The 15,129-nt window shown below is 45.0% G+C and overlaps 1 protein-coding gene across 3 annotated transcripts in view; it reads right to left on the bottom strand.

Moving 5' to 3' along the window:
* Window positions 1–15,129, bottom strand: part of CFAP97 (cilia and flagella associated protein 97) — a 28,717-nt gene that overhangs the window by 4,068 nt on the left and 9,520 nt on the right. For all 3 annotated transcript variants that reach the window (XM_028526956.2, XM_028526959.1, XM_036011760.1), the window contains exons 3-4: window positions 6,293–6,567; window positions 151–301 (exon numbers count right to left, since the gene is read on the bottom strand). In XM_028526956.2, the coding sequence (XP_028382757.1) occupies window positions 151–301; window positions 6,293–6,567 (426 nt within the window). The remainder of the gene's footprint in view (window positions 1–150; window positions 302–6,292; window positions 6,568–15,129) is intronic.

Genomic DNA, 15,129 nt, shown 5'->3' with positions numbered 1-15,129 from the left:
GGTCAAGTGAACACACACAGAACAGAGCACGCAGTGAAAAATCATAACACGCATTCCGCAAGCCAGCCTTTTAAAGCTCGATCGTAAGGACAGAAGCTGTATTTTTTAAAAAGGACAAAAGCAAGCGCAGAATCATCCGGATGCACTCACTCAGCGGGCTGTACTGGCCCAGCGTGGACCGGACCCGTCTCAGGGAGGGCGCGGCGCCCAGGTAGCCCATGTTGCGGTGGTAGTCCATCAGCTGCTCCGAGCGCTTCATGCCCACCGTCGGCTTCACGGCTTCCAGCCTCTTCAGTAACGCCTTCGTTCGGAGAGAAGCGGTTTGAGAGTCAGTGTCAGAGAAACGGCAACATTCTCCCAAAAGGACAACTATCTTTAGAGCCTGAACCTCATGAAATAAAACAGGCTTTAAGTCACTGCTGACACGCCACGGGAACAAGTGTTTCAAACAACACACTTGCAGGAAAACCCGAGGGCTGTGACCTGCTCTCCAGCTAACCAGAACCTCGCCGGCTCTCACGACGGATTGCAGGCACATCTCTCTGTCCTATCAGGCCACAATTTTAGAAAAGGTGCTATAAGTTGAAATACATTAAACCTGACCTTCTCATGGAAATGACGTAATGGGAATAATGCTAAAAGCCCAGAAATGACCATAAACTTACTACAACTGCTGGAAACCCTCGAGCTGGTCCCAGGCAGTGCTGGCTGCAGGGTGACCGCACACTGAGCAAAGGCCTGTGGGCAGGGCCCCCCCACCCCTCGCTTCTGCCAGTCCCATTACGCTTTCTGATGGTCTGTTTTACGTGCCGGAGATTCTGCATGGAATTCAGTTTGAGAAGTAAGTTTTTGCTGTTAAGTTTGAAAATAAACTATTATAAAATATAAAGCATACATAAATCAACCAGCCAAGATACAGCATAACATGGTGTTTTAATAAGATTTAGGAAGAGTCTAACATATAGCCCTGGCTGGCGTAGCTCAGTGGACTGAGCGCGGGCTGCAAACCAAAGTATCACAGGTTTGATTCCCAGTCAGGGCACATGCCTGGGTTGCAGGCCACGGCCCCCAGCAACCACACATTGATGTTTCTCTCTCTCTCTCTTTCTCCCTCCCTTCCCTCTCTAAAAATAAATAAATAAATATTAAAAAAAAAATAAAGTGCTTTTAAAAAAATTTTTTAAAAAGAGTCTAACATATAATACTCCTAATTTTATTTTCTTTCTTCACAAATCAGAAGGTGAAAGAGTTTCTATTGTTTGCTTTTCCCCAGGCATCACTGAGAAAGGAACAGTATTTAAGTAGACCAACGCATTGGGAATTTATCCATGGTTGTATTTTATTATTTTCTTTGATTTAAACGTTCTCTGTAGCATACTGAACTTCGTCTGAAAAGAGAATTGTGTTCTGTGCCACAATTCACATTAAAATATCAGCCTCAGCTGTTCTATCATAGGACAAGTTTCCCTCTGCATCACCTTTTTTCCTTTTTCAATTTAAGTTTTCTTTATATTGTGGCAAAGTATATGTAACATGAAATTACCACTTGAACCACACCATTCAGTGGCATCTAGTACACGCACATCATGGTGAACCATCACGCCAAACGTTTTTGGGACTTTTTTTTCTACCTCGTGTTTTGCTCTTAGCATTTCCTCCCCCTGCCCTTCTATTCCGAGGTTCTATTATCAGTGTTCTGAGCACCCCCCGAGAAGGAAGGGGCATAGGTAGAGTCAAGATTTTCGGGGGGAGAGCTGTTTGGAGAAGGGAGAGAAGAAGGGCGTTGCAGGAACGAACGGAGGCCAGGGGCAGAGGAACAGAACACGCGAAGAGGCAGACAGCACCGTGCGCACGCTGCCTGCCAGCCATTCTGTCTGCGCGGAATGCCCCTCCCCGGTCCGCCCCTTCGAAGGCCAGGAGATGGTCAGCTCCTCGGGAAGCCTTGCCCGCCTGTGCTGGTGGTTCCCCACTGGGCTGAGAGCTCTGGTTCACACGCGGCTCCATCTGTCCAGTCTGTGGTCTTTCCCGCATAACACCATCTTTCGTTGTAGAAAGAGGAGATGGATAATTTAGGTGACAAAACCTAAGATTGTATCTTCTTTCTCTACAGTTTGTAACTGCTAAGAGCTATGTGAGATACTGGAGGAAACAAAAGAATGTAAAATACGTCCCTGTCATGTAATTTACAACTTAGTTGGGAAGGCAGTACCGTTGCATGTCTAAGACATTTATAGCCTAAAAGTTTCTGAGTAAGAAACTTCCTATGTATCAATCACATCATCAATGTATTTCACTGGTTGGAGCAACATTTACTGTTTTACCTAATTATCCTATTAACTACCCACTGAGCTCTCCAGAGTGGGATGCATGGGAAAGAGAACTTGATATTTTCAGTTACCTATTAATTTTGTTTTGTTTGCTGGTGCAAGTCTCAATATTTTAAAAATAAACTCCTAAGTTTCTAAATTTAGTTTTTTGGTTAGATGCATATTTTTCTTTAAATTTTAAGAAAATTGCAATGCTCATTCATCAGATGTAAAACACATAACTATCATCAAAATCAACTGTGAAGTATTCTGATGGTAAGGCAGAAAGTGTACCCCTTCTCCAGTCCTGATGTGTCGCTGGGCGAGACTGCATGCAAACCCAGGGAGGGGACGCGCCCGGGCGCAGCTGTCCCAGCCCCACAGGGCCACACTGCCGAGTGTCAGTCTGGGGCCCTACTTCCATAAGCTGAGCAAAAGCTGAATGACTGACTGCTTTTGCTTGTGGAAACGATATCAAAACAATGAAGTACTGATTGCAGTTCAAACCCTACAATCAAAAGCATATACATTTCAGCCCTGGCCAGTGTGGCTCCGCTGGGTGGAGCATCAGCCCATCACCAAAAGGTTGCGGGTTTGATTCTGGTCCAGGTGCAAACGAGTGATCCCTGCCTGGTCCCAGCACCTAAGGGAAGCAACCAATCAATGTTTCTCTCTCACACCAGTATCTCTCTCTCTCTCCCTTCGGCTCTCTTCAAAAGGAATGAAAAAATGTCCTCAGGTGAGGATAAAAAAAGTATATACATTTCAGTTCACTCATCAATTTACAATGCCTGGAGAAAACTTAAAAATGATAGTTTGATAGTTTAAAACATTGTAAACACTTGTAATAGAGGGATAAAAATGTAAGCTATTTAGTCAGAAAGACTTGGGTTTAAATCCTGGCTTTGCCACTAAGTAACCTTGACCAAGTAACTTAATAGGGATATTAACAATAAACCTCGAACAGTTTGGGGAGGTGAGTGAGACAGTGCCTCAGAGTGCCCAGAACAGTGTCCGGCAGACAGTAGTAACTTACTCAATATTCATGCTGCCATTAACACTGCTTTGTATTATTGTCTAGTTGCTTGACATGTAACAGTATATATTCCCAGCTAAGTTATAAATTACATGATATGGCAGTATTTTAAGTCTATATTTTTATATTCCTTCCAGTATCTTACATAGTTCACAATTAAATACTTGTTTAATGAACTGAAAAATGGTAAGAATGATTACTTATTTTTCAATTTATGGTCTACAAAATCTTAGAACTGCTACTCAATTCAGATTCTAATAATGAATCTCAAAATAATTTATCTAAATATTTCTTCATTATTTTATCTTGGAAGTTATCTTTTTCCTTTTTTTTGGAAAGAAACACAGCCCAGCCTAAACCCCGTCTTCAGAGGCAGGAAGGTCAGAGCGAGGGGACGACTGGACAACGTGTCCGCGGTCCCTGCAGTTCTGCACAGAGGGGAACCACTCTCCTGTTTCCGCGGCGACAAAGCGAAGACCCTGAAGGCCGCCCGAGGGTAGTGACAAGTGTCCCACAGTCAGTCCCACAACCAGGACTGCTCTCCCCTGTTTTCTGCAGCTGGAGTCACACTGAGTTATCATTAGGTTTACTTCTTTTACGGGAGGAGACATCAGACAATAAAGCAGAGAGAAGCCAGACTGAACGAACCATAAATTACTTCAAGTTCTGAGGACAAAGGTACTGATCATTCAACAGACTAACACGCACGATGTCTGCTACAAATGTTCATCTTTGTGACAATGCATCACTCCCCCTTTTAATAGTGTTCCCTTTGTAAGAGCTCTAAAATTACTCCTCTAGACCAGCAAGGAACAGAAGAAAAAGAGGATTTTATTTTTCACTTAGTGTCTTGAAAAACAGTCTCTATTTCTAAATTTATACATGCATTACTTTCATTTGCACACAGGAACTCCTGAGTGGAAAGACTGTGGTCTACATTACTGTCCACTTATTTGTACTTCTCTGGATTTAAGATGGAAATACGTCAACTCTGTCTGAGCTCCAGGCTCCAGCCCCGACACATCCTGCAGCAGGGGCACTGGTCCCCCGGCCCAGCTTCAGGCCCGCCCCCTCTCCCTTCACAGCTAAGGAAACCGGCCTACATGTAGAAGAACGAAATAACCTCCTTTCTACCAGAGGGTAAAGTGAAATTTAAGCTAATCATCTTACTGACTCCCTCTCCTCTGCTAAGATTATTCTTGTGCTCTTTTATAAGAAAATCTGGCTTAACAAGAATATTTCAAAATTCATGAGTTAAAACATGGCTCCCCTGTTGGAAATAATAAAGTTCTAATATAATTGAGTCTACATGGAGCAAGCGCGCCCTCTACTGGATGAAGTTACTTTTTCTTTATTATTCCTCTGGTTTATTTCCTTTGGTAATGAGAGGGGAAAAAACGGTGGTGAAACTAATAGTGAAGAAGTCGAAATTCACCAGAAATGCAGATTAACAGCACACTTTTAACTCTGACGCTTAGGGCTCGGCTGTACTCCGCGTCTCCGCTCTCCTTTCCCACCCGCGCCGCATGGCCGTGCTGCTCCGTCTGGCACTGCGTCAGGCACAGCGCCCCCCCCCCCCCCCCCCCCCCCCCCCCCCGCCTGGACCGCCAACCGGCGAACGCGCGAGTCCTGCAACAGAGCTGCCGCAGTCACGCTGACCGCCAGCAGAGGAACTGGGCTCTGTCTCTGGAGACGCAGTAATGGGCGCCGCCCGTGCAGTACATCTGACACAGAAGTACAAACGTGCGTGCACGCGTGTGCATGTGTTTTGACCACGAAGAGCCTAGCAAGCAGCTCTAAAAGTACATCAGCTCACAGTGAAGTGCTGTTAGAGCCACCGTGGCTCTACACGGGGTCTGACAGGTGGCTGGTTATACAATAAAAATACAAAAATCCCGTTTACAAAAGCAAGCGGTAAGAAAGTGTAACGAAAAAATTTCATGCAGAATAGAATAAAACTATGTGGGTTTGAAGCAAGTTATCTTACTAAGGTAGAATATAAGAAATCTCTGAATAAATGAGAAGACATCCTATTTCTGGTAGGAAGGTAAAGGATTTATCAATTACTGTAGCTCTGAATTTGTGTGCTGAGGATCTAATTTTAGTTTAGGACACTGCCTGGGTTTAGAATCGCGGGTCAGCCGCTTACCAGCTCTGTGCTGGGGCTGATTGATTAATCTCCTCGGTCTCAGCTAGCTCATCTGTAGGGTGTGGCTAAAATAGCCCCCACCTGAGAGAATCAATAAGCTAATACTGATTCAATAGTCAGGATTATTCAAGATCAGGGTTCAATACAGGATTCCTTATCCTTGGAAGACACCAAGGATAATGCCAGGAATTTAGTAAGAGCTCAGTAAACATCAGCAATTATCATGAACTGGAGTCCATGAAGCCAGTGATATGCATGAGTAAGTGTTTAGTGTGAAGGTCTGAACAGTCCCTGTATACAGTCCTTAGAACAACACCAGAGTGTAACCATGTTTCTCAACAATCAATGCCTTTCATAAGTTCAAGTAGCAGACCACCAAATTTGACCTCTATGAGAATGTTACTTATTCTTTGAAACAGGTGACATATAAATTATTCTGGCTTTCAGGGATACAACCCAGTGAAACGGGTTTCGCTAGTGACTGAACACTTCACAGATGTATCCATCCGACACTGGGACACCATCTCCTGTGGCCTTGCGCTAAGTTAACAGGTCTAGTCAGAGAGACAATGGAGCTTTCCGTATTTTCATTTAATGTTCCCTTAGTTTTCTGGAAAAAAACCCTACATACCGTACCTTACAGGCTCAGAGTCCATCATGTATTTCAACGCAAAGACACGGCTAAACCTACTTTATAGAATTAAATTTGAAGTTTGAGCTGTTTTGGGGTTTCCAGTAAGTTGGACTGAAAAGCAACACAAATGCATTTTCTCTGATAACTGAAAACTTCCAGTCACTTACCAGGTTCTCTCTTTCAATCCTCTGCTGTTCTCTCTGTCGGTTGACAGCACTGTGATACAGCTTGGGGGTGTGACTGATGGACCTTCTAGGAACCACGTTTTTGCTTCCCGGCTTCTCAGCCTGCCTCGACAGCTCCTTCAGAAGCCTCTGGTTTTCCTGGTCGATCTGCCGCACCTCCTCTCTCGTGAACGAGTAGTTCCTCCTGGGCGCCGCTGGAGGCTGCTGGTCGAAGTGATGCTTCTGCGGCGGCCCCTTTCTGTCCAGTTCCAGGAAAGCTACAGAAGTGGACAGAAGGAAAAACAGCTTAAGAGAGGAGCACAGAAATACAATGGTGCGAGCTTTGCCTCTTAAGAGGGAAAACTACATTAACCCACGAAAAGGTATGGATGAAATAATATTAATTGCACCCAGACTACAGTTGTGCAGGAAAAAATCCAGAGGCAACTTACTGTTTTATGTTTACTGGGTTCTTTGGTAATAACAGCTGTACACAAAACAACGGAAACTTTTTAATAAGAAATGTACATGATGCTGATTCTAAGGTAGGTATCAGGTTAATTTTATGTTTCCCTGAGGCAGCTTACTTTAGGGAGCTTGGAAACCTCTGGCTGAGTACACTAGAAACCTATGGTTGGGTACATTAATACAATACTTAACTTGGACAGCATTTGTTCACTGGAAGGCATGCTTTAAAAATAAAATGCCCTTCGCAATGACTGATGGAAACAAGGGCTAGAAAGTGGCAAAAACAAACTCAGTATTCTGAAGTTTCAACTTAATCCGAAAATACTTTCCTAAAAAAGATTTATGATCTTAATATTGGTATTAAAACAAATGCTCCTGTAAAAGTCAAACATTTTCATTCCTGACTAAACATTAGCCCACACGAATACAGTGTATAAAGTTTTTAACCAAGAAAAATATTTTGCATACTATGATTATCACATAAAAGTTTACAAAAATATTACCACTTAATGTTTTCATTGTTAAAGCTTCCGCTTAAATCTATACTAAAAATGAATACATTGTCAGATTAATATACTGTCACATTTTTTTTCACACTATTTTTTAAAGTAACCGTTACTTGTTTTTACCTCGAGTACCTTCATGTTAATCCTCTTCCTCGCTTAGCATTTTGTGCTGTTACAAGCACAACGCTGTAAGGGAAGGGGCATGTTTAACCCTCATCTAAAAATGTGCCTGGTCCAGAAATAAAACATTTAATCAAGGTCACGAAAACTGTAAGTCTACCTCCCCACATTTAACTGAAGACGATCAGAGATTACAGAAACTTAAAAAAATTTATTGCAGGGGCTTCCTGATAGAAAAAAGAAGGAAATTAATGGTTGGTAATTTGTTGAAAACAATACTGGGTCAATGACAGAATCTGAATGAGAACACATTTAGGAAGATATAGATGTGCTGAAGATAATTAATTATCTTGCTCCCAAAAACTGCACATTTTGTAGAATTTAAGGTTTCTAGATTAATCTAGCCATATATGAAAACCTTTAAAATGAAATTCTAAAGGCAATTAGAAACTACTTTCTTAATGGCACTTTTAAAAAGTTTTCAAAAGTAAAATAAGGCTATAACAATAATTAAAAAGGACATTTAATCTAATTCATTTTTAAAATTAGCATTCTGACTTGGATGACAAAGTATATATATGGAATGCTTATATTTTGATACCAGGTAGTACTAGAATGTTTTTCTAAAGTGGCTGCATGCTTTAGTAGAAAGCAACCACAAATACAGCGGTGAGCAAAAGGAGGTTTATAGTTGTAACACAAACAATACAATGAATAAAGTAACACAAGAATGAATGGTTTCCAAGCACTCGCAACTGTAAACCTACTTTTGCACGCCCCTGTGTATGAGCCATTGGTTTTTCCAATTAAGATCTAAATTTTTTGAACTTGAATACACTTTGAGGGATGTGCACATTTATGAAATGCTGCTTTTCCCTAATTGTTTCCAATGGAACAATTCTGTTCCAACTTGTTACAGGTTCGTCAGGGGCCGTCATCACCAGAGCCATCTCCGGAGTCATCTAACACCACTTAGTAGAAGCGTCAGTCCACTTTCACCTAGGCCGACAGACAGCACTTTAAAAATTCATACATAATGCTATCACCGAAAATTTTATCCCTAGCCATTTTAAGACCTCATTTGTATATTAGTTCTTTAAAAAAAATCCATCTTGTAGGCATATTCAGGATCCCTACTTAAAAAATGGTATTTGCTTTTTAAAGTGATTTTTAAAGTTTTTTTTTATTAATATGAACTTATAAACTGGTAAGTCACATTTCAAGGAATAATAATTAAATTTACTGAATTTCTTTGTCTTTGTGGACCTGTCAGATGAGAAATTCTGTGACATTCTTCCAGTCCCCTTCCTTGAATCCGGCAGGCTTGCGGACCAGGATGACCCAGCCAAAGTGTCTGTCAAAACTAGGCAAAAAAGGAGATGCACCCCCCCACCCCAGCACCCGCTCCCTAGAGTACTTGTCCTTGGGCCCCAGCCGAGCTGCCCTGCACAGCTGACTGCCCTGGAGCCCTAGGGCTGCTAGGCTGTGAGGAGATCAAACCGCACAGAGGGAGGGGCCGCGCAGAGGCACTGTGACCCTGGCCTGTGAGTCACCCTAGGGTGCTGCCTTCCACCTCTCCGAGGTTTGTGATGTGTTATCAGAGCAGCAGTTACTGGCACAAAATTGCGTGCCAGGAACTGGGGCGTTACTGTAACTAGAGCAGAAACAGACGGCCCTGGCTGAGAGACCAGGGGACAAGGAGAGCTGGAAGGACCCAGAGGGACCGCTGAGAAGAGGATGCAGCGGCAGACTGTCAGGGACGCTGCGGGCTGGCCGGCCGGCTGACCAGGTACCTGCTTCTGGGCTGGGTGAAGCAGACCCCCACACAGAGTGCTGAAAGTTTCGGCGGTTTATTTCATCCACAGTGCCGACAGGAGATGGGCTGAAACAGGATCCGGTCAGTTTTCAAGTAAGATTTAGAGAGAATATAAAAGAGCCAGGACTTATGGGATCCAAAATACATCTCCTGGCCCAGGCCAGTGGGGCTCAGTTAGTCTGGGGTGTTTCCCGCAACCGAAGGTTGAGGGTTCGATGCCCTGTGGGGCGCATCCGACCCCTGCTCGCCTGCGCTTATGGGGGGCAACCGATCGGTGGGTGCTGCTCTCCAGCAACGACGTTTCTCTCTCCCTTCCTCTCTTCCTAAAAAGCAATGAAAACAAAGTCCTGGGGTGAGGGCTGGAAATACATACACACAACTACTTGTCCTGTCCAGTCCTGCCGGCAGAAGATTCTCAGAGTACTCGGGGGGCTACACGCAAGTGAGGCACCATGTCTGAGCAGCCCCAGCTGCACTTGGACTTCTCTGAGATGCTGGGTCTCGAGGCTGGGGGGCCTTTGGAAAGGAGACGAGCACTTCGGCGTCTGGGAGGAGGGTGTGTAAGTTATTGCCTGGCAGAGGGCAGACCGAAGAGGCTTTACGCATGTCTGTAAGTTATCTGACTTATTAAGAGGGAGGGCCTGTGCTCCTCTCCTTAAATCGGGGAAGGTCTGTGGCTGTTTAAAGCAACAGAACACGGGAGAAATGAAGCTGCGTGACCCCGGAGGCGAGGTCATAAAAGGCGATGAGGGTCCTGCCTTGTCTCCCGGAACCCTGTGCTTGGACACTTGAGCCGCCATGTGAGAGGGCCAACGACCTGACGCCACCCTTCCTGGAGAAGCCAGGTCAGAGAGGGTGCACGTGGGCCCCCTGCTCAAGTCACCCCGAACCCAGACGCCCGACGTGTGAGTAACGAGCATTCGGACCATCCCCGTCCTGCCTCTGAGCCTCTGTGTTGGGGCAACTTACTATGGAGGAATGGCCCTGACATGTCATCACACACACAAAAGTGTTGTGTGACACACAAGGTATCTGTGGGCCAAGTGCAGCCCACCAGCAGGCAGTTAACGTTTGTTTGTTGGGGGGGGGGGGTGGCGGAGTGGGGGCTAATTGACCTATAAATCTTCCATAGTGATTGTGGTCTTGTCCGCTTCATCATCCAGTTGTGTTTTGGTTTTATCGTACATTTCAGGTCAATGGCCCTTAAATCTTTCTGTTGTGGTTGGTCAGTTCATTGACGTAAAACACTCTGTTCCTTTCAGGGCTTTTCACACCTTGAACTCGATTTTGTGAACTAATATGACTGATAACTCTATTTTCTCTTTGCTAACAATACTCACCTGACATACTGTTCAAGCCTCTATTTTCATCCTTTCTATATTATTTTAAATGTTTTCTTTTGTTGGACTTGAAATTTTTAACTCCCTCTGATGGTATCTTCAGGTAAGTTAAAAACATCCACTTACATTGTTTGATCTCTTTTCCCACAATCTTACTTTAAAAAAGTATACCCGTTATTACTTTTTTTCTCATTTCCCCACTTTTTGGAAGATTATACTACATTTTTTCCTTAATACACTACGAATCATATACTCTAATCCATTCTTCTAGAAGTTCTTAAACTTTTGGTCTCAGGACCCTCTTACACACCTAAATATTGCTGAGCACCCCAAGGAATGCTTATGTGGGGTACATCTACCAATATTTACCATGTGTTAAAAAGTTAAAAAAATTAAAGATAATTATTAATTCATCTGAAAATAACCAATGATATATTAACATCACATTTTATTTAAAAATTTGAAAAACTGAGGAGTGGCAGAATGTAACATTTTGCACATCTTTTAATGCCCTGGTGGCAGACAGCCGACTCTCACTGAGGGTCGTGCACCCACCTGCTGCGCTGTCGTCGTCCCGTGGCCCCAGGAAAACCCCGCTGTACACGCGTGACAGAAGGGTGTGAAAAGCCAATCTTGTCCGCTTTATTAGTGAAAGCAGTGTTGTCCTTGCCTAAAACCACCGAGCGTCACTCTGAACTCTGCTTCAAGTGCTGTGGCCTTCGACTCCGAGCCTGGTGCCTCTGCCAATCCAGTCTTTTCCCAGAGGTTCGGTAGCAGGCGCCTGGTGTCTGCCGAGGGTGTCTGAGATTTCCCGCCCGCCTGCTCCCCCAGTCTGGTCGGCTGAGCCTGCCAGCAGACGGGTGAACGTGCTGCCAGGGTGGAGGTGCCCGCAGCTGATCTCAGAACAGAACTCCCCCCGCAGCCCCCACCCCCATGGTTTTGCTCTCTGGGGTTTCAGTTACCTGTGGTCAACTGTGGCCCACAAACGTTAAATGGAAAATTCCAAAGATACACCATTCCTAAGTTTTGCACTGTGTGCCATTCTGAGCAGCACGATGGCATCTCAAGCTGCCCCACCCAGGACATGAACCGGCCCTCTGTCCAGCCAGCAAACCCACGCGGTCTTCACCACCACACTCCAGGTGCTCAGTGGCCGTCTGGGCCAGCCGATCACCTGTGGCAGAGCCGCACGCTCGTGTTCAGGGCACCCTGCCTTTCCTCACCAATGGCCCCAAAGCCATTCACATAACTTTTATTACAGTTCATTGTTGGAAGTGTCTGTTTTATTACTAAGCTGTTGCTGCTAATCTCCCACTGCGCCTACTTCTAAGGTGGGCTTCATCGCAGGTATGCGCACACAGGTTCAGCGCCCTGCAGGGGTCTGGGGAGTGCATGCACTGAGGATGGAGGCGCGGGGGTGGCTGCTGCACAGGCGTTCCCTTCCTCACCGGGTCTAACAGGGTCCGAGCGCCCCCTGGATTTAGTCAGTCTGCTTCACTCCCTCCCATGTAGGCATCAGTTTAGCAATAAGTTTAACCAGTCAGTTCCTTTGTTCATTAATTCTTCCTTGATCACATCTGCTTCTCTTATCATTTTTCTTCTCAGGATACATCACCTAACGATGTATCTAATTATTTCATACAGAATCTGCGCAGTAACATTTGAGGTGGAGCACTCCTGAACGGTCCCCGCTTTGCCCCGCAGATTCCTCCCAAACTGACCCAGTTTCACCTAAACGAAGTGCATGGAACACACCCTCCACTCTGGTCACGTCAGCGTCTTCAGTGCTCTCCACCTGTGAGCCAGTCAGGCCGTAACCCGATGCCTAAACTTTTTCTTACTCTGTTTACTTTTTAATGCTCTCTCTTGAGAAGTGCTTTACAGCTCAAGGTCAGAGAACAAATTCCAAACATACCCTTTTTTGCTATTTACATAGCCAAAGGTAGGCTTGGGGTAGGGGTGGGAAATCGCCCAAACCAGTACCTAATTGAGCTAAAAGAGGCTAAATATTCAGAGATTCTAATAAATTCAAGATCTACTTGAATGTCCGATGTCTAATAATACTAGTTACACTGCTCTTCCCTTCTAATACTTGTCAAGCACCCCAGAAATCCCAATTTGGAACAGGGCCTTAGCAACATGTACCAACACCTCATGCTACAAAGGAAGAAACCGGGGCACGCAATAGTTGCTGTTTGTCTAGGGTCACGTGAGTAAGCCTAAAATTTTGATTCCACTTCCAGAATTTTCTTCACTCAAATTCAACACTGTTTCATAGTCCAGTTGGCCCTAATGGGGATACCTGATTTCATATTCTTTTATTAACCTTTGTTTCATATGCTTATCATTTCATAGTTCAAATTTACAAGCATCAATGAACTTGTTAACAAAGTTATTTTACACCAACAAATAACGTTAACACTGTTAGCTGTAAGCACCCCTCACTATAAACTCTCGCTCAGTGTCTGCTATGATGACTGGCGAAATGTTTTACTCAAAAGTCATCATCTGGATCAACAAACTGTTTTATGTACCTCTGCACTCAGCTGGCGACAGATGTTTAAATTCAGATGACACAGCACACGTGTGTCCCTACCTCAGCTGCTCTCCTAGGATCACGTCTCGTGTCACAATTTTTTAAATGTGCTGTACGCATCATTGCTCTCGTTTTCCTTACACTAGGTGAATTTATCCTCCAAGGGGAAAAGGCTGTGAAGAGATCAGGCGGGACAGAGAGGCCTGGGAAGCCCACACGGCAGCAGCCGCACGTGGAAAAGCGTGCTGAGAAACCGAGTGCAGAAAAAGCACGGCTGTGCACACAGCTCCGATCCACGTGTCCACGGCTGAGTGCTATGTGCAAAAATAAAGAAAGCTTATAAAAATATTCTTGGATCTGAAAGCCTCACTGGGTAAATTGAGAACAAATAATTTTGAAGAACTAAAGAAAAACATTATGTGACAGGCGAAGGGCCACCGTTAGTGTTTGAAATGTTTCACTATTACACAGAATCCATGGGTGGTTCTGTCATGGAGCCCAATGGCAGAGGTACCAGCCAGCCAATGCCCCCTGTGTTCCGGTGCCTTTAAAAGCCCTGGGCGCCCCTTGGCAGCGAGTCGCTGAGACCACGCTCCCTGCTGGCTCCGTACCGGGCAGCGGTGCGAATGAAGCCCCCCCTCCACATACACGCTCAGTCTCCCCGCTGAACCAGTACTTCCGCGCTTCACTTATATTTGGAGAAACTGCTGAGGGGTTCTGGGTATGATGACTGTTTCTCCCATTTCAAACTTAAAAATATACAGGCTGTCCGCATCCAACTCGTCAGACAAGGACAGGGAGAGACGACTGTATTTTCAGGACACCGAATCGTTTTTAGAATCATGGTGCTCGGACTGTGGTCCTTGGGTCGGCAGTGCCGGCATTGCTGGCGGGCCGGCTGGAAATGTTGCTCCTTGGCTTTTGCTCAAGATCCTGAACCAGAATCTGTATTTTAACAGGGTCCCCAAGGGACCTGTATGCATATGAAGTTGAGAAGCTCTTCTAGACTGGAAAGTGGCCATACGAATTTTTTTTTTTAAGTGAAAACTGTTACAGTGGATAGCTTGACAAAGAATTAGCAACTTTCCCTAGAGAAGAGTGTTAATCAAGTTTACTAAAGGTCGTAACGCAGAAGGAGGCACAGACTTATTCTATGAAACTTCAGATGGCAAATCTAAGGAAGACTAATGGGTAATTGACACAAAGTCAAATTTCAGTGAAACGTGAAACGCATTTCCTAACTGTTAGAGCCGTGCAGCACAGAAGCGCCCTCACAGTTCCCTCAGTTGACAGGTGTCATCTACTATGTGCCAACACGCGCTAGACTTTGGGATTCTAGTAAGGAATACGATCCTGCCCTCCTGCTGCTTACACTCTAAGGGGAGAGAAAAGCAAACACGACCAATTTCAGAGTCTAATGTGTATTCTGATGGGAGGAGACAGGCTTTTGGGACAGAGAGGTGGGTAGGAATCAAGGGCATGAAGCTAAAACTAGACAGAAGTTAAGAAAGTCTCTTTGAAGAGGTGGTTACAGGCCGAGACCTGAGACACAGAAGCAGCCTACGCGAAGGGCAACGGCAAGTGCAAGTGCCCCGTAGGTGCGAGCTGTTCCGAGACCGGTGAGGAGGCCGTGCAACTGGAGCCAAGTAACAGGAGATGGAACAGAGCTGCAGGCGACATCCACACGGTGCAGGGCAATCGTTCTTCTCACCAGCCTCGACAGCACATCACCCCAGCTGTATCAGAGAGCCCTTGGCGGGGCCCAGGCATCAGTGTTTGCTTTATCAATCTGTCTCTCTGGTTCTCCAGACTACACCGACGTGCTGCCTGGGAGGCTGTTAGGCTACGATAAGGGATTTGGCTTTTATTTTTAATATAGGAGTAAGCCCACTGAAAAGAGTTACGAAATTAGTAGGGATTGCTTTTTAAAACAACACTCTGGTTGTCAGAGGGAAGAAGCAGAGGATCAACAATAGAAAATGGCTCAATCCTGAAAGTTGTAAGAGGCCGAATGAGCATTTACCAGGAAAGGCACTGTAAGTAGAGGCCTGGCC

This window comes from Phyllostomus discolor, chromosome 11, assembly GCF_004126475.2.
Source record: "Phyllostomus discolor isolate MPI-MPIP mPhyDis1 chromosome 11, mPhyDis1.pri.v3, whole genome shotgun sequence".
NCBI lineage: Eukaryota > Metazoa > Chordata > Mammalia > Chiroptera > Phyllostomidae > Phyllostomus > Phyllostomus discolor.
Note: the sequence above shows the minus strand (reverse complement) of the source record. Positions and strands in the feature narration are given on the sequence as shown.